Below are 25,424 nucleotides of genomic sequence, written 5' to 3' on the forward strand. Positions count from 1 at the left end.
CCATGCAATTGCCGCCTTAATGGAGCTCCAGAGAGAACTCACAGCAACTCGTTTACCTTCCATACGTGCTTTACATCTCCACACCCAAAGAGACCAAGTCACAATAATAGGAATAATAGCAATCAAAGTACCTTTTTGAGTCGAATGAGCCGCACGCCGAAACCATACTTCCACAGTTGCTCTCCATGATCTCTGAGGGTCATATGGAATCCCCAGCTGTAAAGAGGCACACCTCCATATAGAGCCAGCAATCTTCCTAGTTGCGAGGACATGATCCTGATCTTCCACACACCCCTGTGTACAACATTCACACTTAGAAACCAAAGGGATGCCCAAAGAGCTAATTCTACTATCAACAGAAAGGCTAGAATTAAAAGCCTTCCAAATAGTAACTGAATATATTTTTGGAAGCGTTGAGTGCCAAATCCAAGAAGCCCATTCAGATTTCAGTGCACGAACGCGAACACAATCCCAAGCCGATTTCGATGAAAAAACCTCATTCAGATTTGGCTTCCAAATCAATAAATCCCCACTCTCTTTTTGTTCCCCTAGGCAATTTAGAATTTCTTCCATTTTGGCTTCCCCCACAAATGATATAACAAATCCACATCCCATCCATGTTGAAGCCTACATTCCCTTACTCTTAGCAGGGGATATTCAATTATCTCACAAGAATTGAAAAGAGTTCCTGATTTTAACCAAGGATCTCTCCAAAAGGACATATCACCATTCCGAACTCGCCACCAAGAATTGCCCAAGACCTTTGGGACCATACCCACAATTTGCTTCCAAAATAAAGTTCCTTTCCGTTGGTCTACCAACGTCACATGCTGATTCTTTACATACTTTTGCTTGAAAAAATTAGCCCATAATGAGTCACCTGTCAACAAATTCCAAGCAAGCTTCATAAACAAAGAGTCTTGAACTTTCTTTAATTTCTGAAGACCCAAACCCCCTTCTCGAATCGGAGAACAAATCTTTTCCCAAGCCACCCACTTACGCTTTTGCTTTCCATTCCAGGAACCCCAGAAGAAATTACTCATAATACGATTTAAGGCTGTCATGACAGCCTTAGGAGCATGCAAAACAGATAATAAATGAATTGGCATACTAGCAAGAATATGTCTTAATAAAAGAAGGCGGGTTCTCGAGGATAAAAACCGATTCTGCCATCCTTCCAATTTCTGTCTAATGTAGCACAAGAAACCATCAAAATACGAGAGTTTCATCTGACATACCATTAGAGGAACACCCAAATACTTTACCGGGAAAAACCCTTCAGAGAAAGATGGCAACATTAAAGAGCTCCTTTTCCGACCAATAGTCGCATGCTTAGAGAAAAAGATACAAGATTTTTCCTTGCTCACCATTTGACTAGACCATTTTTTGTATGTCGCAAAAATATCCCTGACTTCTTGAAGAGAAGATCTTCCACCATTTACAAATAACACAATATTATCAGCATATAAAAGATGAGAAACAAGAGGCGTACCTCGGGGATGCGAGAACGGGACAATATTCCCATTAGTAAACTTGTGCTTTAAAAGTCTGGAAAGTACCTCCTCAACGAGAATAAACAAATAAGGCGAAAGAGGATCACCTTGACGCAATCCACGCCCACTAGAGAAAAAACCTTTAGCCGAACCATTCATAACCACTGAGAACCAAGAAGTTGAAATACAAGTTCTGATCAAGCTACAGAACCGCTCAGAAAACCCGAACGAAGCCATAACATGAATTAAGAAGTCTCAATCTATACTGTTGTAAGCCTTGGCCATGTCTATTTTAATAACAGTATTACCTCCTCTAACCTTCTTATTAAGCATGTGTATCATTTCTTGAGCCAAAGAAATATTTTCAAAGATACTTCTCCCAGGAAGAAAAGCACCTTGTTTCGGAGAGATAATTTTATTCAGAATATGGGATAATCTGCGAACCAAGATTTTAGAAAACACTTTGTACACCACTGAACATAAACTGATAGAGTGGAACTTATCAAAACCAATAGGCTTCTGCATTTTCGGAATGAGAGCAATATAAGACGCTGAATAGAATCTCGGCATTGAATTGCCAATGAAGAAATCCCAAACCGCTGCCACTACATCATCTTCAACAATATCCCAGCATGCTCTATAGAAACCAGAACAAAGCCATCTGGGCCCAGACTACTGTCAACCGAAATGGAAAACATAGCCTCTTTAACCTCTTGGATCGAAGGGAGCTAAAGGAGGTTATCATTTTCCTCCTCAAGAATGGAATTTGTACCAAATATGATAAATCAGGAAGCTCTCTACGAGCCCGAGCCTGTAGAAACAAATTGAAATAATCCACAGCCCCTGAATGAATAGCTTCCGGGGAATCCAAACATGTCCCATCAAGACACCTTATTACCTGCACTATGGGCTTTTTTAAAGAAGCAAAAGTTTTAAAAAACTGAGCTGAAGCCTCACCTTTCTCCATCCACCTAAGCTTCACATGTTGTGAGAGCCTAGTTTCTTCTCTTTGCATCCACATCTCAAGATCTTCCTTGGCCCCCAGTAGATCCTGCTCTACATCTTCTAAAAAACCCACCTGAAGTTGAGTTTCTAGCTGTTCAATTTTATTTTCCAAAACTTGGATATTCGTATCAGTATGCCCAAAGATATGTCGATTCCAATCCTTCAAAACTATTTTCAACTTCTTCAACTTTGTAGCAAGACCGATAAGCCCCATAGTATCAACCAATGCGGACCAATTTTCCTTAACCATATTCAAAAAATTGCTATGAGACACCCACATTTGCTGAAATTTAAAGGAGGAAGGCCCATAACGAGTACCCAAATTCTTAAAAACAAAAGACAAATGTGTATGATTGGAAGTTGAGCGAGCTATATATTTACAACAAGCATTAGGAAAAACATCCGCAGCCACAACATTCATTAAGCATCTGTCTAATTTCGACCAACTCTGAGCTAAACCCCTCTGACCATTACACCAAGAGAATTTACTTCCAACAGTTTTCTTTTCAATGAAACCATAATTATCAATAAACTCATTAAACTCATCAATGGCAGCTCTCAGTCTTGGTCTACCACCATAGTGCTCCTCCTCCCCTCGAATAGTATTAAAATCACCTAGGCATAACCAAGGTGCATCTTGGACCACGTCTAATTGTAGCACTCTCCAGAGTTCTCTTCTTTCTACATGATTACACTTGGCATACACCACAGAAACAACAAAATTCCGATTATCCATACACATAGAGATAGTCACATGCTGGGCGCTATAACTAACAACCGATATTTGCAAATCTTCTTTCCATAATAACCAGAGTTTACCACCAACGCATAAATTAGAAAAACAGCAATCAAATCTCAACAATTGTTTCAATGCAACCATTCTTTGATCATCAGCAAAGGGCTCAGCTAACATAAGAAAATTCAAATGCAACTTCCTTACCAATTTACACAACCTCCTCCGAGATGATTTGAGGCCCTGGATATTCCAAAACATAGGGTTGCAAATCATAAATTCATGCGAATGGGTTTGCTAGGAACACGTGTCGAACTTCTAAGTAAACGTCCCCCTTTAGCCAAGATCTTCCCTTTTTTTTTTGTATCATTGTCCGATAGGTAGATTTTATAGTTTCCAAGATGTTCCCCATACTCTTTCTCTGGCTCAGACCCACAAACATCCTTACCATTAATTTCCAAAGACTCCAACTCCTCATTTACAGAATTCCCAAAATTTTGATGCTCCTGAAACTTCTCTACTAGCCCATTATCCGCTTCCTCCTCTTCATTTCAATCCTCAATCACCACATCATCAAAGTTTGAATTCCTCACGGGTTGGTCACTAGGTTCGTTACTAACCTCAAGCGTAGACCTTTCCAACCCAATCAGATTAATCTCAACATTTTCAATTTCTACAGAACCACCATTCAATTTTTTCCTGAAATATTATCAGTTTCCACCTATTCTTGCCTAGACAGCATCATATCTATATTGCCAGTCTGCCCCTTGACATTACTCCCAACAGTCCCTAACATCCCATGAACATCCCCTACATTCTCAGACACATGAGTATCCCCTACTGCATTTTCGAAATCACTAGACTGAGTTTCCGTGTTCCTCTGCTCACTAGGCAACTGCATAATTTCCTGTATCCCTGTAACATTTTCGGTGTTTTGTTTTTCAGTTAAAGCCCCTGCTGTTTGCGTCTCACCAACTAATACCACTGCTTTGCCATCTTCCTCCAAATTAATACCAAGACTCTCCACCGGCAAACCACTTGGCCCAGCCTCCCCTGTATCCTCAATATTTGCCAACAAAGCATTCATACCTATCTCTACGTGCTGCTTTTCTTTCCCTGCTGGTTTCAAAGGCTTCCACACTTTTATCATTTTTTCACCAATCTTACGGTCCAGACTTAACCCATCCTTCCATTTACATAGCTTCAAGTTGTGTCCCTGCATTTTACATCTATTACAATAAGGGGGCAAAGTCTCATACTCAATATCAATGTACCAACTCCATTCTTGCTGTGGAGTGCCTATCCAGATGCCGTTAATTGGTGGTTTTCCAGCATCAATTTCCAAACACACTCTAGCACCATCAGTTTTTGTAGAACATCGGGTAGCATTATCTCAGCGTAGGAACCGACCAACTGGGGCAACAATAGTTCTCAAGCAAGATTCATGATAAAAGTTTGGGGGCAAACCAGGTAAAAAGACCCAGACCGGCACTGATGCAGGTTCCGAATTCTCTTCAAAATCCGGTTTCCAACGAAATCCATGGTAGGGCACTCCTTCAATATTAGTTGCTTTCCTGGACAAAGCCTTCACAAAATCCCCTTCGTTAGAGAATTGGACGAAAACATTACGGGCCCTTCGCATTGCCGAAACAACTGGTTGAGCATCCAACCCCCATCTACTCCATATGAAAGCCCGAATCACATCTAGAGAAGGTCTCTGCTTGAGGAATTTAAGAACCATAGAGAAACGAAAAGGGGCAGCCAATTTATCAATCTCCTCCTTTGAAAACATCACACAATATTCCCCATCAATTAATTTTGCCGGACGAAAAGGAATGTCCACCTCCGGCAGAGGTTGCGGGGTCTGAGCCACCAGATCAGCGAGAGTTCTCTGCCACCTAGACATCACCGATGACCCCGGTGGAGCCCCGCAGTAGTCATGGGCGAACTTTCACTCCAAACCCTAACGTCAATGCCAGAGAGAAAAAAGGGTAAAAGGGTAATTAACTAGATTCATGATACATCTCGCTTTTGCATTGAGAAGGGTTGACAAAATGTATTTGTTAGATAATTAAATTGAGGAAAAAAATAGTTGAGAAACAATAAATTTAAGTAAAAATTAAATTATTAATTAACATATGGAGTGTATTTACAAAGTATAAAAAATTTTAAAAATAATTATTAAAATATCTAATATTATATTATTATTTTGACTTTGAGATGGATAGTCAAGTATGGATTAATATATCTCAAATGGTTTTGGCAAAACGTTAATTTTTAGCCAAATTTTAGATTTGGCAATGGTTTTTCTTAGCCCTATTTGAATAGTAAAAGTGTCTGATCATCTCATCTTATCATTAGAATTTTTTTAAATTTTTATGCAAAATATAATAAACAATTTAATATTTTTAAATTCCAAAACAAAAATAAATTTGGCTCACCATCCTTTTCTTCCCCCTTTTTATCAAAGAAAATACAGATAGATTTAAAAAAGTTTGTTTTATGATGTCTTTGAAAAGTCCCTTGTTAAAAATAAAAATAGAGGGTTTTCTAATCACAATTTAGCTGAAGAATAGCTAATTCACTAGAAATGCACTTACGAAAACAAACAATATTAATGGACCAAGATAGTTTCCAAGTTCAGCATGCTTGGCTATTTGAACAGCAGTTCCACTCCCCTTCCCAGGTCTCTAAGCAGGTTGATCACCAGATGTATTCTATAAAGACATGGTTGGAGGCTGAACCTAAACAGTCAAAGACCTCCAGTCGACTCAGCAGCAAGTGGAGTGCACCCCCACCAAATGTGTTCAAGGTCAATTGGGATGCAGCCATTGATAGAATTAACTCAAAGCTGGGTATTGGAGTGGCTGTTAGGGACTCAGAGGGCTTGTTTGTGGCGACCCTTTGCTCCTCCATGGATCTGGTCCCTGATCCACTCTTGGGTGAGGCAGTAGCAGCCCGGAGAGCTACCTCCTTTTGTATTGAACTGGGACTGACTGACTTCATCCTTGAAGGGGATTCCCAAGCAGTGGTTCAAGCAGTCCAACATAGTGAAGACAGTTGGAGCTCTAGTGGAGTTGTCATCCGAGATGTCAAGCTCATGCTCACCAGGACTAGCCGCTGGTCAATCCAGTTTATCCCTAGGGAAGCCAATGTATTAGCTCATCACTTGGCTAAGTATGGCCTGTCTTGCTCAAAAGAATGTATTCTTATTGAGGATTATCCTCCTTGTATTCAGCATTTGCTCTAATGAATGAATACCTTCATTTCAAAAAAAAAGGAAAGGCGCTCTCGTCAACTAGTACAAAAAAATAGTATTTGTGTTTCGATTTTTTCATAACCATCCTAGCTATAGATTCTACCTTAATTCATTAATTCTACTCGATCCGATAGTTACTCCAATATCATTTTAAACCACAACTTATGTCAAACGTTTAAATTAATAAAAATCGGTAAAATTTATATTATTATCTTAACATTAAATATATTTGCAAATAGCAGAATTCCTTTCATTTTAGCCAATTGCATTTGTCTCTCACAAACCAAATTTAGGAAAATTTCGGGAAATCATTTACTCATTCCACCAAACACTGCATTAACATTTAATAATAATACTAAACCAAATGGTCCATGATCCCTGGCCATGATGGCAGATCCCAAAGTACTAATATCTAATGCTGCATAATTGCTGCAGCGTCGCCAAAGCGCATGCACCCAAACTAAAATACTTCAATTCAAAAATGTTCATTTTCTTTGCATATCCATGAAAGGAACAAGATTTCAAGCTAATTTCTGTACAATTTTAAGTTAATAAATGACAAAAACAGCACTATGAACGAAGTATAGACCTCAATAATCGAAAGCAAGAATTCTAGTGTATCTAATTTCGAGTCATTTTGAGCTTTCCATGAGAATTTTTATGGAGCAAGAGAAGCTTCTTCAAGACCTTCACGATCAACAGCGTGCCTGGCTTCCTAGTCAATGGCTTAACACTACCCAATTCCACCATATCTCTGGAAGAAAAAGTATTGAATCTTGAAGTAGATGTTTTTGACAATTCTTCATTGAAATATTCCTCCCACAACATGTCCATCTTCTCCTCTTCATCATCGTCATTGTTGTCGTCATCGTCATCCATCCCATCATTCACCTCTTTTCCACCATCCTCTGCATATGAGAAGCTCACTCTTTGGCTTTTCATGATTGGTTCTGGTGCAAAAGTACAGTCTTCCTCATCTTCTTGATGGCTGCAAGAGTCTAGAGAGGCTGCCGGAGAGAGTTGCCACAACTGGGGCGAACCGATTCTGCATAGGAAGGCGTTCCCAATTATGGGGAAGCTGAAATCTTCTATGGCCATGGCTCTTGATTTTGTATGTTATGGGGAGATGGGAATGACAAGGGTGTTGTACTGGGGTTGGAGTCCTGGTAGTTGTTTAGGAAGTTTTAGTTCAACCGCTTCAAAAGGTTACATTCTAAATTTTAAAGTCCATTTATTTGAAGAAGAATCTAACTAGGTTGGGGCCCCATGTTTTATATTTTCCTGGTGAAGGTTTAGCATCTTTCAATTGTTCCATCCAAATGATTAGGCTAGGTTTGGATATAAAGATGTTTTAATCTCATCTCAACTCATCTTATATCATCATTACATTCCAAATTTTCATATAAAATATAATAAATAATTTAATTTTTTCAAATTCAAAAATAATAATAATATTAAAAAATAATACTCTATCAATATTTTATTTAATTTTTAACTTTTATCTAAAATCATCTCATTCTATCTCACTATCCAAACCTTTCCTAATTATTACGTAGTGTCGAAATTTGATATATTATAATCTTACTTTATTATAGACGTCATTAACAAATCAATAAATATAATAAGAAACTTAATGTTATCGTATTTTATGATAAAATGAGAATCCCACATCATCTATATATATTAGGAAATTTTACCTAATAATCAACCGTCTAATTAAATTATAATCCTGTTCTTGCCCATTGATAAAAGTGAAGGGATGCGTTTCATTGACTTCTATTTGTCAAAATTAGTGTAAAAAAGAGGATAATATTGAAAGGTGAATTTATTTAATAGGTGTATATATAGAGATCTTGATTCTTGTCTCCTTGAATATGTTGACTAGCACAATGGTTTGTAATGATGGTAACCATCATTTGCTTATACCAACTTACATATTGACATCTCAAGGGTAAAGATGTCTTTGAAACTAAAAAATATGAGTTTAATCCAATGTGAATGAAATATTAAGCTGCTAAACGATTCGTTTCTTAATTTTACTCATGAGAAATTGATTAGGAAAATGACTTAACAGCACATATGCAACTAATTTCTTGTGTGCGTAATTTACTACAAGGGAAAAATGAATGAAAGAGCCCACTTGTTTGAATTGGTTGCATATTGTGATAGAACAAATTATGTATGGTGATATGGCAAAAAGTGGGTGTATACTGAAACAATAGAATAAATACAGGAAAAAAACTCTCGAACAGGAAAGCTCTAAATATGAGAGAGATGAACATATAAAGTAGACATTATAATATTATTAATTTTATTCACGTAGATTTTTAGTTATGCATTCAATATTTAATAAATATTATAGGACCCACTTGACATCATGTCTATCATCTTCAATAGAAATTTTCAAATTTGATATAACCCATCTAGCAAGGGATTGATACGAGAACCCTTTTTTCCTTTGCTAAAATTTTTAATTTTCCATGGTACCATTGACAATGATGGATTGAAAATTGGAAGGGACGGCAATTCTACTTGGACTCTTCTACATTTGCATGAAATCAATGGCAGCTCTGCCAAGTGAGCTACTTCTACCAAGTGAGCTACTTCTACCAAAATTCCCAATCAGATAGGCAATGCACCTAGTATGGGTCAGGGAAGGACCTAGTGAAAGGACCAAGTAAATAATCTTTACCTTGAGTAAACTGTGCCAGCCAATTTCTATGGGCATGGAAAGATTTTGGCTGGGCTAAAGAATTCATTTCAATGGGGCCATGCCAAATTGCAAAAGAAAGTAGAAAGAAGAAAAGAAAATTGATTCCTTTCAAAGTTGTTAAAAAATGCCTCATTACTTCAAATAAAATGCTACTAGTAGATCAGCTAAACCGAATTAATGCAAAATATAGTTTTTGGATGTGCAAGTTCCACATATCCATTTAAAAAAAAAAAAAGATTTATCGTTAAAAAATTTATTTTTTCATATAGATACCATATATACCCACTATTTTCAAAAGGAATATACGAGACTTGTTCACTTTAAAACTGTAAATATCATTTCTCATCTACTAAAAAGCTTTCGTTCACCTAAAAATTGTGCATAACATTCTTATATTTAGAGATGCAAAGGTTACTTGTGAAAAACTAAAGGCTGATAATTTTATGTTTTTAAAGAGTTTGCACCAATCAGCATATCATAAATCTATACAAACAATTTTTTTAATAACTCCATATAAGTCAAGATAATGGAATGTGGCCCACTTATTGGGAACGATTAATGTCAAGAGACACAGGCCAAGACTAAAGCTACAAGTCGTTTTACATATTCAGTTATTCATATTCTTAGTTGTCGCATACATTAAATATTCTTTTATTCATTTTTTGTATATGCTTAGTAGCTGGCACACTACGATAGGTTTAGTTTGTTAGTCTGTTAGATGATTCTCTGTATATATGCTCGATAGCAGTCTTGTAAAACAGTAGCTTGAATGGAATCGTAATAGCATTTTTCCTCCATTGATTAGCTCTCTGTTTCTCCTTTGCTCAACTGCACCTTCCTTTTATTTCCTTACATGGTATCAAGAGCCATTGAGAGCATTTTCAATGGAAACTCCCAGCTCCGAATCCCCAAGCCTCACTCTAACCCAAAATCAAACACCTCATCTCCATACCTCAACCTCAATGATCCGGCAAATCCATATCGGCTTGATCACGGCGATAACCCAGCCCTAACCCTTGTCACCGATCTTCTTACTACTCACAATTATGCCACCTGGTCTTGCTCGATCCGTCGTGCTCTCCGAGCCAAAAACAAACTTGGTTTTATAACCGGATCTCTCATCAAACCTTCTCAACCCACAGACCCTTTACTTGAGCTTTGGGAGCGCTGCAACGACATGGTCGTGTCTTAGCTCCAAAACTCGATCAATCCTTCTCTCCAGTCCAGCGTTCTGTTCATTGATGATGCTTAAGAAATTTGGCTGGATCTTCAGGAGCGATTCTCTCAACAAAACGGTCCTCGTATCTACCAACTCAAAAAGGATTTGGCTGCTCTGCTTCAAGACCACGACCCGGTTAGTATTTACTATGGAAAATTAAAAGCTCTTTGGGATGAACTTTCTGTATATGATCCCATTCCAGCTTGTAATTGTGGTCTTATGAAAACATTGCTGGATCGATCTCAACGAGATTGTGTACTGCAATTTTTAATGGGTCTCAACGACACCTATACCCCCATCCGAGACCAAATCATGCTTATGGATCCCCTTCCCCCTGTCTCTAAGGTGTTTTCCCTAGTGCAACAGCAGGAAAGACATCACGAAATGACCTCCCACACCCCATCTCCCGAAACCATGGCTATGGCAGTGAAGAAACCCTACACTCCTTCCAAATTCTCTCCTAAACCAAACCACTCTTTCAAAAAGGACCGTCCCTACTACAGTCACTGTAAAATTACTGGCCATATTTTTGAGACTTGCTTCAAGGCTGGTAATGCTGAACCACCCCTTTGCACACATTGCAACTTGACTGGCCACACCATTGAGAAATGCTACAGAGTCAATGGATATCCACCTGGCCACAAATACGACACCAAACAGCAGCAGGCCTCTGGTTTCCTTGCAAATCAGACATCTCTTTTGATTGCTTATGAATCTGAAGACACCAGTGATGACAAATTTGGATTGACCAAGCAACAATATCAGCAACTAATGGCCCTGATCCAACCTCAGGATTCCCCAATTGCGGCTTCTGTTATCCACTCCAGGAACACAAATCAACCCTCTCTTCATACAACATCATGTTCCAAAATGTCTGGTACTTTTATTTCTCTGTCTACAAGCACACACAGCTCCATAAATGCATCCTCTGTCGATTGGATATTGGACACAGGTGCTACAGACCACATGGTCTGCAGTACCACTTTTCTTACCACTATCACATCCACTGTTTCTTACCTTGTAAAACTGCCCAATGGTCAATCCGCCCCTGTCACACACATTGGAACACTTCAGTTAACTAATTCTATCATTCTACATAATGTTCTATGTGTGCCATCATTTTCTTTCAACCTTATTTTAGCAAACGAACTAACCTCTACCCTAAATTGTTGTTTGCTCTTCTTTTCCCCTCACTGTTTTATTTAGGACCTGCATTCATGGATAACGATTGCGAAGGGTGAGCTCAAGCATGGCTTGTACGACCTTATTTGCAAGGAAGTTCTTCCCTCAGCACTAACCATTTTTCTCTCAACATACAAATACAACAACAATTCAAATTTTGCTTGTTTTAGTTCCATTACAAATTCTGTTTCCAATACTGACCTATGGCATTGTCGCCTAGGCCATTTATCATTTCCTCGATTACAGTTAATTTCAGATCCTCTTGTACACAAGCAAATTTCATCTATTAATGAAAAATCTTGCAAAATTTGCCCCTTAGCTAAGTTCCATCGTTTACCTTTTCCGGATAGTTCACACTCTTCATCAAGAATCTTTGAGCTCATCCATTGTGACTTATGGGGTCCTTGCTCCACAACTGCACATGATGGCTCAAAGTATTTCTTGACCATTGTTGATGACTTTTCCAGAACTACTTGGGTTTATTTGCTTACTGCCAAAACAGAAACCAGAAAATGCCTTGAAGCTTTTTACAATCTTGTTGAAACACAATTTCAAGTGAAAATTCAAATCCTGAGAAGTGATAATGGTGCTGAATTTAACATGCACGATTTTTTCAATCAAAAAGAAATCATCCACCACACAACTTGTGTAGCAACACCTCAACAAAATGGCATTGTTGAGAGGAAGCACCAGCACTTATTAAATGTGGCTCGTGCCCTTGTTTTTCAAGCTGGTCTTCCCTTAACTTACTGGAATGAATCCATCCTTACAGCCACATACATAATTAACAGGCTTCCATCACCCATTTTAAACAATAAAACACCTTATGAGCTTCTTTTCAATAAGAAACCCGAATATGCCCACATGAAGATATTTGGTTCTGTGACGCCCCCAAATCCCCACGTCCAAACACGGGGAAATCGAGACGTCCGGATGATGACATCACGGGTCACCACCCTAACAACGTGTGCCGAGTGTGTGCAAGGCAACAAATGTGCACAAGAAATACGCAGCGGATAACGAAAGTCATATAACTAAGTACCAGAATTTTTCTTAACATAATACAAGCTGTTTAAAACATACATAAATAAAATATTTCAAAACACAAATACAGCTTTAAAACAAACATAAGGCATAGCATCAGCAACCCGGCGGAGTCGCATCCTCGGGCTCAGCCTCCTCCTCCTCGTCCTCGAACTCTGCACCAAAAGCTACGGAACCAAAAATGGTTCCGCAGGTAAGTATAACCCAAACACTACCAGATAAAAACACATATAACTCAAACAACATGCACGCAAGAACAACCAAAACACATGCCCCGCAAAGCACATTTTTACCACGCACGCCAAAAACCCATTTGGCCCATAAAACATTACCATAAAACCAAACCTCGCCATTATCCCAGATAATGGCCCAAACCACCATTTTCCCAGAAAATGGATCAAATGCCTCAAAATCACAACTCGCCATTTTCCCAGAAAATGGCCCATAACCGAAAACCATAACAACAATCCGCTCCGTATGCACCATGATCTCCCCTAGGGATCATCCGCACACCCTGGCTCAGTGCCACACCGCAGAGAACGGCTACGCATGTGACACCTAAACGAGCGATGCCCAGACTCACGCCCAGGGCGTACCGGGCCAGGCCATCCTCTAGCCCTCGCCAGCAAAGGGTCACGGAGTCGGTGAATAGAGCGATGCCTAGACTCGCGCTCAGCGCGTACCGGGCTAGACCCATCCTCTAGTTCCGCTCCCGTCATCGCCCAGCGACAACTCAGGGGACGTCACTCAGTATTAACCACTCCCGAGTGACCAGAGGAGTTCCGATTACGCATACACCATGATCTCCCCTAGGGATCATCCGTATACATGGCTCTGTACCACACCGCAGGTAACGACTGCGCATGTGGCACCTACACGAGAGATGCCCAGACTCGCGCCCAGCGCGTACCGGGCTGGGCCATCCTCTAGTCCCCGCCACTAGAAGGACCACGGAGTCGACACGACATCGTTACCATATCGCGCGATCCGGTCGTCGCCCTGCGACAACCCAGGGGATGTCACTCAGTATTATCCGCTCCCGAGTGACTAGAGGAGCTCGACCGTGATAATAACCCATCCCGGCTTGGGCTCATGAGACACACGCACCCAACAGCCAAAAACGCCGATAAACATGATTTACTCAAATAAAATAAAATGCACATGTATGCAATATGCAACGCACGCAAATAAAATGCAACGCACGCCTCACAGCACAACCAAATCAACCAAACAAAGCACTCCGTCCTCAATCCATCCGACCCCCGAAACTCCTCGGACTCAGTCCGGAATCAACAACCAACAACAATAAAATATTGAGTGAGCAATATATATTAAAATCTGAAAATATGGTTTGGAAAATACTTACAGCGCTATATGGCAATTTTAGAAAACACGCGGCGTTGCAAACGGCAGAAAAACAGCAACGTCACAGTGAAAATTCACTGTGGTCGTGGGTTGTGAAAAACCCACTTTTGAACGGGGACAAACTAGGACACGAAATTGATAGGGAATGGTCTAGGGATGGTTGTGAAGCTATTGGAAGTGATGAACGGCCGCGGGTGGCGGCGGAATCGCCGGAAAATGGCCAAAAAACCCAAATCGGAAACTAAGCTCGTAGGAGCTGTTCCGGTGGTCGTTGGAGGCCGGAAATGGGTGGGTTAGGACGGCAAGGGACCGGTGATGAAGTGGTGAAGAAATGGTGGCCGGAGGTGGAGCGACGGCGGCGGATCGGAGCAAAATCCGTGCGCCCTTTTTGGAGTTTTTCCGGCCAAACGGCCGGCCGGTTGGGGGTGGCCTTCGGAGGGGTGGTGCGCCGGAGGGAGGGGAAGAGAATGGGACCGGTGGGGGGCCGAACGGTGGCCGGACGGCACTGGGTTGGGCTGAAGAGGTGTTCGGCCGTGAGGGAGAGGGAAGAGAGAGAGAGCCGATCGGGGGAGGGGGGGTTCGAACGCGGGAGAGAGAAAAGAAAAAGAAGAAAAAAAGAAAAATAAGGGAAAAAGGAAAGAAGAAGAAAAAAAGAAAAAGGAAAAAGAAAAAGAAAGAAAAAAAAAAAAGAAAAGAGATGTATGGAAAAGAGGAGATCTAATCCTCATTCCGGGAAGCAAAACTAAACCGCCCAAAAAGAGATTAAAAACCACAAAACAACTAAAAGAAATAAAACACAACCTCAAATAAATTAAAAACAAATTTTAAAAAACGCAAATAAATTAAAATAAATAACTAATATATTAATTAAAATAAAAACAACTATTTCAGCGAAAATACACTCAAAAACGGGTCATCACATCCTCCCCTCCTTAAAAACAATTTCGTCCTCGAAATTGCAAGATCAACCACCAACTTAAAGCAAGCCACATAAAACACATACATCAACTGCGACCAAGATTAAGATACATACCTTCTCTATTCGAATAAGTATGGATACTGCTCCCTCATGTCCGCTACTCGCTCCCAAGAGAAGTCTTGTGCCAACGGATCTCCCCAAGCCACCTTAACCAAGGGTATCGTCTTGGACCTCAACTGTTGCTCCTTCCAATCCATGATCTGCGACGGAACAACCTCATAAGTGAGATCCGGTTGCAACTGAATACTTGCTGGGTCGACGAAACGTGGCTCTTGCTGACCAAAGCTCTTCTTCAGGGATGATACGTGGAAGACATCATGAACATCCCCAAAATAATCTGGCAAGGCAACTCTATAGGCGACGGATCCTACCTTCTCCAAAATCTGAAAAGGGTCGACATACCTCGGATCTAGCTTCCTCTTCTTACCAAAACGCTTAACACCTCTCATGGGAGAGACTTTAAGGTAAACCCAATCACCAACTTCAAAAGACAACTCTCTCCTCCTGGTATCAGCGTAGCTTTTCTGGCGACTCTGAGCTGCCGCCATTTTATCTCTGATGATCCGGAGATGGCTTTGCATCTCTTGAATTATTTCGGGTCCAATAATTCTACCTTCCCCAACTTCATCCCAACACAAGGGCGACCTGCACTTTCTCCCATAAAGGGCTTCATAGGGAGCCATCTGAATGGTCGCATGGAAGCTGTTATTGTAGGCAAACTCGATGAGCGGCAAATGATTTTCCCAACTCCCTTGGAATTCCATGACACATGCTCGCAGCATGTCTTCCAGGGTCTGTATGGTGCGCTCTGACTGGCCGTCTGTCTGCGGGTGGTAAGCAGTACTGAACTTCAACTTAGTGCCCAAAGCTGCCTGCAAACTCTTCCAGAACTGCGACATGAACCTTGGGTCTCGGTCCGACACTATACTCTTTGGTATGCCGTGTAGCCGCATTACCTCTTTGACATACAAACGGGTCAACTTACCCAAAGAGTCGGTGTTATTAACAGGCAGAAAATGAGCACTCTTCGTTAACCGGTCCACAATCACCCAAACAGAATTCTTCCCACTAGGCGTTCTCGGCAAACCCACAACAAAGTCCATCGTGATGTCATCCCATTTCCACTCAGGAATTGGGAGGGGTTGGAGCATACCTGCAGGTCTCTGATGCTCGGCCTTTACCTGATGGCATGTGTGACATTTCTCAACATATAAGGCAATGTCCTTCTTCATTCCATCCCACCAGTAATTTTTCTTCAAGTCCCGATACATCTTTGTACTGCCGGGATGAACTGAATAAGGGGCCGCATGAGCTTCCGCCATGATCCGCTCTTTGAATTCTGAGTCTTTAGGGACCACTCTGCGATCTCGGAACCGAAGTATCCCATCATTATCCATGCTATAATGTAACGGCCCTCGAGATTTTCTGACTCTTTTTCTGATGATCAACAGCTTCGGATCCTTCCTTTGGAGAGTCTTCAATTCTTCAAAATCAGTTACCCGAATATCAAGAACTGAAGATAAAATCTCCACTTGCTGCGAACTCTCTATAAGGAGCCTTCTCATCCCATAAAGCAACGAATCCATTTCTAACGGTTCGGCTTCATCTTCCAAATGTGACTTCCGGCTCAAAGCATCAGCAACTATATTAGCCTTCCCCGGGTGGTACTTGATCTCACACTGATAGTCACTGATTAGCTCCAGCCATCGCCTCTGCCTCATATTCAGATTTTTCTGGGAAAACAAATGCTTCAAACTCTTGTGATCAGTAAATACCTCGCAAGCTTCCCCATACAAGAAGTGCTGCCAGATCTTAAGGGCAAAAACAATCGCAGCCAATTCTAGATCGTGCGTCGGATAATTCTTTTCATGGTCCTTTAGCTGACGAGATGCATAGGCTACAACCCGTCCTTCCTGCATAAGGACACAACCCAAACCGAACTTAGACGCATCACTGAAGACTACGAATGGCTTATGCGGTTCTGGGAGTGCTAACACTGGTGCCGTCGTCAACCTGTTCTTTAATTCCTGGAAGCTTCTCTCACACTTCTCTGACCAAACAAATTATGTATTCTTCCGAGTCAAAGCTGTGAGAGGTCCAGATAGGCGAGCAAAACCCTCTACAAATCTTCGGTAGTAACCGGCGAGCCCCAAGAAACTCCTGATCTCACGGACTATAGTCGGGCGCTGCCATGACAAAATGGCTTCTACCTTACTAGGATCAACTGCCACTCCGCCCCGGGAAATTACATGCCCAAGAAATTTAACTTCCTCCAACCAGAACTCACACTTGCTGAGCTTGGCGTATAGCTGGTGTTCTCTCAATCTCTCAAGTACCAGACTAAGATGATACACATGCTCTTCAACATCTCGGGAATAAATCAGTATATCATCAATAAATACTACCACAAAGGAATCCAGATAAGGTCGAAACACTCGATTCATCAAATCCATGAAAGCTGCAGGGGCATTAGCTAACCCAAACGGCATCACCTTAAATTCATAATGCCCATACCTCGACCTGAAAGCAGTTTTAGGTACATCCTGGTCTCTGATTCTCAGTTGGTAGTATCCCGACCTCATATCAATCTTAGAGAACACGGCTGCTCCTTGAAGCTGGTCAAACAAATCATCAATCCGCGGGAGAGGATATTTATTTTTGATGGTCACCTTGTTCAATTCCCGATAGTCAATGCACATACGGAGGGTTCCATCTTTCTTTTTAACAAATAAAACTGGTGCACCCCACGGCGACGTACTAGGCTGAATAAATCCCTTCTCTACCAATTCTTGCAACTGAGTCTTCAACTCTTTCAATTCAGCCGGTGCCATGCGATAAGGAGCTTTATGCACAGGAGCCGCTCCAGGTTCCAAGTCTATAACAAACTCCATCTCCCGAACAGGGGGTAGTCTGGGCAAGTCATCCACAAACACATCGGGGAACTCTTCCACAACTGGAATGTCTACCAAAGACTTCTTCTCAGACGGCGTGGACACCATCTGCACCAAGAATGCATCCGCTCCCCATGCATCCGCTCCCCATGCAATCTCTCGTCTTGCCTGAATCACCGATATAATCATTGGCTTTTCTTTTAATCTACTCCCCGCAAATTCCAGACAATCACCATCTGGAAGCTGAAAGCTAATTATCCGACTTCTGCAATTAATACTCGTAGAATATCGGTATAGCCAATCTATCCCGAGGATGATATCAAAACCCAACAGCTTGAACACCACCAAATCAGCATCCAGGAATCTTCCCTCAAAATTTAACGGGCATCCCAAAGCAACCTTGGAACACCACACCATCTCACCATCGGGTAGAGCCACTACCATAGACTTCGGTAACGGTTCTGTGACCAAATCACACACCCGTGCAAACGTGGAAGACACAAACGATTGTGAAGCACCGGAATCAAACAAGGTACAAGCATAAAACTCATACAAACGAACTCTTCCTGTGATTACTCCAGCATCATGGGTCGCTGGTGCCTCATCATCCACCTCTCCGGGTGTGACAGCATAAACCCGGGCTTGCACTGCTTGTCTCGGGTTGGTTCTTCCACCGCGCCTACCTCCACGGCTTCCTTGAACCATTCTTGGACATTCTCGGGAAAAGTGACCCTGCTGGCCACAATTATAACATCGAGCCCCACCAGAAGAGCACTCACCCACATGGGCTCTATTACAAACTCCGCAAACAGGTACACGTCCTCCCATGCGAACACTTGAGGATGCTTGCGGTCGAGTCCCGGTCCGCTGAACAAACTTCTGAGGCGAACCCGAGCTGCTTCCTTCACCAGAAAAACTCCGCCTCTTTTGCCCTGGAGGGGAGCCCATACTCAGATTATTTTCCCGCTCTATAAGGGTGGCCACATCCACGAACTCCTGAAAAGTGGATATCCAATGGCTGACCACCATACGGCGTATGTCATGACGCAGCCCCTCCTGGAAACGATCTGCTCGCATCTCCTCAGTGGCGACAAGGTGAGGAGCAAACCGCTCAAGTTCTATGAACCTCCGAGCGTATAGTTCCACTGTCGCACCCCCTTGGACCAGATTGGAGAACTCTCTTGCCTTTTGCTTCCTTACCGTTGCGGGAAAGAAGCGGTCATTGAACTCCTTCTTGAAACGCTGCCAGGTCACCGCAGCGAAAGATCCCAGTTCAGATTCCAACAGCACCCTCTTGGTATCCCACCAATCAGAAGCGGTGCCTTGCAAGAGATAGCTGGCGTAAAGTACTTGTTGTGCCTCATTGCACCCACACACCTCAAAAGTTTTCTCCAAATCTTTGATCCATTTTCCAGCTTGAAGTGGATCCTCATTTCCAGTGAAGTGTGGAGTCCTATGCGCCAGGAAGCGCTCATAGGTGCATCCGGCTTGCACCATGCTACTGGACCCTCCTGGATACATCCAAGGCCCTCCCTGATATGGCCAAGGACCTCCTGGTTGTGGCCAATACCCTCCTTGTTGCGGACAAGGCTCTCCTGACGGTGGATAAGGTCCTCCTGATGGTGGCCAAGGACCCCCTTGTGGTGGCCAAGGTCCTTGTGGTGGCCAAGGCCCTGTATGTTGAGACCTCGCACTCTGTTGCATAAACTCCGTCATCTGCCGTATGGCTTCGGCTATGGAGTCATCCCTGGAGGTATTGTCCCGTGACTCCTGAGTATTTTTCCTTGGTCTCCCTGGTCTCCCCATTTTCCTGTCACAACACCACTCTTGACCCTCCTTTAAGAAAACAAATAAAATCATCATAAAACCAACAAAACAAAAACAACACTACACAGCAAGAGATAAAAGAAACCAACATGCCAAAACATAACTAAATAAATAAAAACAAGCAAATAAGCTCAAACAGATAAACAAATAAACAAATCAAATAACAACTTTACTTAACATAAATTTTAAAACACAAACTTTAAAAGCATTCTGGTACTACCTACGGAACATGTGGTTTTACCCAGAGCCAAACCGCTCTGATACCACCTGTGACGCCCCCAAATCCCCACGCCCAAACACGGGGAAATCGAGACGTCCGGATGATGACATCACGGGTCACCACCCTAACGACGTGTGCCGATTGTGTGCAAGGCAACAAATGTGCACAAGAAATACGCAGCGGATAACGAAAGTCATATAACTAAGTACCAGAATTTTTCTTAACATAATACAAGCTGTTTAAAACATACATAAATAAAATATTTCAAAACACAAATACAGCTTTAAAACAAACATAAGGCATAGCATCAGCAACCCGGCGGAGCCGCATCCTCAGGCTCAGCCTCCTCCTCCTCGTCCTCGAACTCTGCACCAAAAGCTACGAAACCAAAAATGGTTCCGCAGGTAAGTATAACCCAAACACTACCAGATAAAAACACATATAACTCAAACAACATGCACGCAAGAACAACCAAAACACATGCCCCGCAAAGCACATTTTTACCACGCATGCCAAAAACCCATTTGGCCCATAAAACACTACCATAAAACCAAACCTCGCCATTATCCCAGATAATGGCCCAAACCACCATTTTCCCAGAAAATGGATCAAATGCCTCAAAATCACAACTCGCCATTTTCCCAGAAAATGGCCCATAACCGAAAACCATAACAACAATCAGCTCCGTATGCACCATGATCTCCCCTAGGGATCATCCGCACACCCTGGCTCAGTGCCACACCGCAGAGAACGGCTACGCGTGTGACACCTAAACGAGCGATGCCCAGACTCGCGCCCAGCGCGTACCGGGCCAGGCCATCCTGTAGCCCTCACCAGCGAAGGGCCACGGAGTCGGTGAATAGAGCGATGCCTAGACTCGCGCTCAGCGCGTACCGGGCTAGACCCATCCTCTAGTTCAGCTCCCGTCATCGCCCAGCGACAACTCAGGGGACGTCACTCAGTATTAACCACTCCCGAGTGACCAGAGGAGTTACGATTACGCATACACCATGATCTCCCCTAGGGATCATCCGTATACATGGCTCTGTACCACACCGCAGGTAACGACTGCGCATGTGGCACCTACACGAGAGATGCCCAGACTCGCGCCCAGCGCGTACCGGGCCGGGCCATCCTCTAGTCCCCGCCACTAGAAGGACCACGGAGTCGACACGACATCGTTACCATATCGCGCGATCCGGTCGTCGCCCTGCGACAACCCAGGGGATGTCACTCAGTATTATCCGCTCCCGAGTGACCAGAGGAGCTCCACCGTGATAATAACCCATCCCGGCTTGGGCTCGTGAGACACACGCACCCAACAGCCAAAAACGCCGATAAACATGATTTACTCAAATAAAATAAAATGCACATGTATGCAATATGCAACGCACGCAAATAAAATGCAACGCACGCCTCACGGTACAACCAAATCAACCAAACAAAGCACTCCGTCCTCAATCCATCCGACCCCCGAAACTCCTCGGACTCAGTCCGGAATCAACAACCAACAACAATAAAATATTGAATGAGCAATATATATTAAAATCTGAAAATAGGGTTTGGAAAATACTTACAGCGCTATATGGCAATTTTAGAAAACACGCGGCATTGCAAACGGCGGAAAAACAGCAACGTCACAGTGAAAATTCACTGTGGCCGTGGGTTGTGAAAAACCCACTTTTGAACGGGGACAAACTAGGACACAAAATTGTCCTTGCTGATTGTCCTACTTCCTCCTCCCTTCCTCCCACTTCCTCACCAACAACTTCCATCATTCCCATGCCTACTGCCCCTGCACTTCGTAGGTCAACCAGAAACAAAACTGCCCCTCAATATCTGAAGGACTTCCACTGCAAACAAGTCAGGCTTGTCTCATCTCAGCAATCAGCTTCCACAACAGATCCTTTATTAAATGGTAAGTTCTTTTCTCTCTCTGATTGCTTATCTTATAAGCATTTTAACCCCTCTTTTCAAGCTTTTTCATCATCCATTTCCATTCAAACCGAGCCCACTTCATACACACAAGCAATTAGAGATCCTGAGTGGAGAAAAGCCATGGATGCTGAAATTGAAGCTTTGGAAAACAACCATACTTGGACCATCACTGATTTGCCTAAAGATAAACAAGCAATCGGTTGTAAGTATGTCTATCGCATTAAATTCAAATCTGATGGTACTATAGAAAGATTTAAAGCCAGACTTGTAGCTAAAGGCTACACCCAACAAGAAGGCATCGATTATGATGAAACTTTCTCACCCGTTGCAAAGCTTGTAACTGTTAGATGCCTTCTTAGTGTTGTTGCCATCAAAGGATGGTATTTACATCAATTTGATATAAATAATGCATTTCTTAATGGTACCTTGCATGAAGAAATTTACATGAAGAAACCCCCGGGATACACTAAGGGTGCACCAAACCAAGTTTGCAAATTGCTTAAAAGCCTCTATGGACTCAAGCAAGCCTCAAGACAATGGAACTCTACACTTACTTCATCCCTCATTGCTTTGGGTTTCATCCAATCAAAGTCTGACTACAGTTTATTTACCAAGCATGAAGGGGGCAGTTTCATTGCTTTGCTGATTTATGTTGATGATTTTCTGGTTTCTAGCAATTCCATAGATTCCATTGCTTCTCTAAGAACTTTTTTGAGTAGCAAATTCAAGATTAAAGACCTTGGCTGTCTCCGTTATTTTTTGGGTTTGGAAATTGCTAGATCTTCCCAAGGTATCCACATTTGTCAAAGGAAATATGCCTTAGACATTTTGGCGGATTCGGGAATGCTTGGATGCAAACCTCTTAGACTACCTATGGATCAACACTTCAAGATAAGTAAATCTGATGGCAACCCACTTCCTGATCCTAGTCTATTTCGAAGGTTAATTGGTAGGTTATTGTATCTCACAATAACCCGCCCAGATATATGCTTTCCCGTTCAGTTATTAAGTCAGTTTATGGATCAGCCTTCTTCCTCACACCTGGTAGCAGCTTATCGAATTTTGAGATACATCAAAACTGCACCTGCTCAAGGTCTTTTGCTCCCATCTTCATCTCAAATTCAACTTACAGTTTATTGTGACTCAGATTGGGCCTCTTGCCCAGATTCTCGTCGATCTACGACAGGTTATTTTGTTTTCTTGGAACAATCTCTTATTTCTTGGAAGTCTAAGAAGCAAACGGTTGTCTCAAGATCATCAGCTGAAGCCGAGTATCGCTCCATGGCTACCACCTGCTCAGAAATCACTTGGCTTCACTTTCTTCTCCATGACCTTGGTATTTCTCATCCACAGGCAGCTGTTCTTTACTGTGACAACCAGGCAACCCTTCACATTGCTGCCAATCCAGTGTTCCATGAGAGAACCAAGCACATCGAACTTGATTGCCACTTGATACGTGACAAAATTCAAGAAGGAAGTCTTACTAAACCTCATATTTCCTCTCAAGCACAATTGGCCGATGCATTCACCAAAGCTCTACCATCTTATCTTCTTCAAGCACACCTATCCAAGATGGGAATAGTAAATTTCTATTCTCCATCTTGCGGGGGGATGTCAAGAGACACAGGCCAAGACTAAAGCTACAAGTCGTTTTACATATTCAGTTATTCATATTCTTAGTTGTCGCATACATTAAATATTCTTTTATTCATTTTTTGTATATGCTTATTAGCTGGCACACTATGATAGGTTTAGTTTGTTAGTCTGTTAGATGATTCTCTGTATATATGCTCGATAGCAGTCTTGTAAAATAGTAGCTTGAATGGAATCGTAATAGCATTTTTCCTCCATTGATTAGCTCTCTGTTTCTAGGATTAGTTATGCATGTAATAATATGGGCGCTGCATGAAAATGGAGACTTCTTGGCAAAGACGCTTCTATATAATTAGGACTATCCATTCGGGTCGAGTTTTTTTTCAGCCTAGTCTAGGATCTGGATAACCGAGTTCTGGTTACGGGTTCCAATCCATGTCAAACCCTACCAGAATCCGTATTGTAAAATTCGGACCTATTCGATCCCGATACAAGTATGTAGCCTAGATACTGAATTTAAAACCCGATACCCGGTTTTACATAAAAAAATAAATAAATAAATAAACCTAAGCTTAAAAACTACCCTCTCTTCAAATCTTTTGAAGGGTACCTATTGTTTCCACCCCCTTCTCTCTCTCTCTCTCTCTCTCTCTCTCTCTCTCTCTCTCTCTCTCTCTCTCTCTCTCTCTCTCTCTCTCTCTCTCTCTCTCCTAAGCCCCATTCTAGTTTTTTAGGCAATTTCTCTCTCTGCTCAGACCTCTCTCTAACACAAAACCCTAGCCACCGCATCTCTCTATTTCAAGCTTCAGTCGCCCCTCTCTCTCTCTCTCTCTCTCTCTCTCTCTCTCTCTCTCTCTCTCTCTCTCTCTCTCTCTCTCTCTCTCTCTCTCTCTCTCTCTCTCTCTCTCTCTCATGCCTATCTCGTCGGCAACCTTTCGATAAGATGGTGATGTTATGTTTCCCCACAGCTTCCTCAAGAGTCTGTGAAAGAAGGGCTTTCTCGATGAGTTTAGTGAGCTCAGTGTAATGTTACTCCACACACACTCTTTGTCTGTCTATCTCTCTTTCTGGATTTGGACTCTAGATAGTGAAAGTGTTTCATCTTATTTCAATCATCATTACAACTTTTACAAACTTTTACACAAAATATAATAAATAATTCAACTTTTTCAAATTTTAAAATAATAATAATATTAAAAAATAATATTCTAATAATATTTTATTCAACTTTTAACTTTTATATAAAGTCTTCTTATTTTATCTCACTATCCAAACTGTACATAAGAAAGGCATTGTCATCTTTTTATGAGCTATATTATAATACCCATGAGCTATCTCACGAGAGCAAAAGGAAATTTGTGATTTCTAGTCATAGGTGTGGTTTAGACTTTAGTTCTCTTGCTTGCTCAAAAGAGAATAGATTATAAAGAAATCAAGCAAAGATAGTATGCTGAAATAAAAGCCATTGGTTGACAGACATAAAACAATCAACAATATACACTAGAAGAAGAAGGAGAGAAAAGGAAGTTCTGACTCAAAAGACGAAAGAGCCGACGGAGAGACCGATCGAGAGCCCAAAAAAACCCTAATCTAAACGTTGATCCTCGAGGGGGGGGGAGGGGGAGGGATTAGAACCTTCCCCTTTTCTCCTTTCTTTGTTGCTGCCTTTGCCTTCTTCTTTTTTTCTCGTTTTCCTTTCTTTTGTAGGTGTGTTTTCAGGCTAATAAGGGGGAGTGCCGACCGGTTTCTTTCTAACCGCCTTCCGCCAACACGCGCCCAGCCAGTTTGTTTGCCAGCCGCTGATCTTCAAGTCCACCGAACGCGGCACCAATCGGAGTGGTGTGTAGACCGCACGCACAGGATGAAATCTCGACCGCTCAAGAGCATGGCCACTGCGCGCCACCGGGGAGCCACCGGCCGATTCAAAATTTGGTTTTTCTGGATCTCCAGACTCCGGGAAAGC

General features: G+C 42.1%; 3 protein-coding genes across 3 annotated transcripts; 1 reads left to right on the forward strand and 2 right to left on the reverse strand.

Annotated features, from left to right (window-relative positions):
• Positions 1–1,748: 1,748 nt before the first annotated feature.
• On the reverse strand, positions 1,749–4,453 carry LOC122296729. The gene is made up of 5 exons (XM_043106526.1): positions 3,988–4,453; positions 3,852–3,904; positions 2,392–3,474; positions 2,204–2,304; positions 1,749–2,130 (listed from the first exon to the last, which is right to left on the reverse strand). The coding sequence occupies exons 1-5, from the start codon at positions 4,451–4,453 to the stop codon at positions 1,749–1,751; spliced, it is 2,085 nt and encodes a 694-aa protein (XP_042962460.1).
• Positions 4,454–7,111: 2,658 nt separating this feature from the next.
• LOC122296730 lies at positions 7,112–7,588 on the reverse strand. Its single transcript, XM_043106527.1, has one exon. It carries the CDS (start codon positions 7,586–7,588, stop codon positions 7,112–7,114), a length of 477 nt encoding a protein of 158 aa, XP_042962461.1.
• A 2,468-nt stretch (positions 7,589–10,056) lies between these two features.
• On the forward strand, positions 10,057–12,125 carry LOC122296731. Its single transcript, XM_043106529.1, has 3 exons — positions 10,057–10,383; positions 10,477–11,391; positions 12,072–12,125. The coding sequence occupies exons 1-3, from the start codon at positions 10,057–10,059 to the stop codon at positions 12,123–12,125; spliced, it is 1,296 nt and encodes a 431-aa protein (XP_042962463.1).
• Positions 12,126–25,424: the final 13,299 nt, after the last annotated feature.

The sequence above is a fragment of the Carya illinoinensis genome, chromosome 15, assembly GCF_018687715.1.
Source record: "Carya illinoinensis cultivar Pawnee chromosome 15, C.illinoinensisPawnee_v1, whole genome shotgun sequence".
In the NCBI taxonomy this organism is placed as follows: domain Eukaryota; kingdom Viridiplantae; phylum Streptophyta; class Magnoliopsida; order Fagales; family Juglandaceae; genus Carya; species Carya illinoinensis.

Bases quoted from the DNA above. Each gene is read 5' to 3' on its own strand.
- LOC122296730 (XM_043106527.1), bottom strand. From the start codon at position 7,588: ATGGCCATAGAAGATTTCAGCTTCCCCATAATTGGGAACGCCTTCCTA.
- LOC122296731 (XM_043106529.1), top strand. From the start codon at position 10,057: ATGGTATCAAGAGCCATTGAGAGCATTTTCAATGGAAACTCCCAGCTC. The intron at 10,384-10,476 runs GTCGTGTCTTAG...CTGGATCTTCAG, and splicing joins GGGAGCGCTGCAACGACATG to GAGCGATTCTCTCAACAAAA. The intron at 11,392-12,071 runs GTCTGCAGTACC...TGACTTTTCCAG, and splicing joins CAGGTGCTACAGACCACATG to AACTACTTGGGTTTATTTGC.
- LOC122296729 (XM_043106526.1), bottom strand. From the start codon at position 4,453: ATGCAGGGACACAACTTGAAGCTATGTAAATGGAAGGATGGGTTAAGT. The intron at 3,905-3,987 runs GCAATATAGATA...GTGGTTCTGTAG, and splicing joins TAATGTCAAGGGGCAGACTG to AAATTGAAAATGTTGAGATT. The intron at 2,305-2,391 runs GTAATAAGGTGT...TTGTTTCTACAG, and splicing joins TAAAAAAGCCCATAGTGCAG to GCTCGGGCTCGTAGAGAGCT.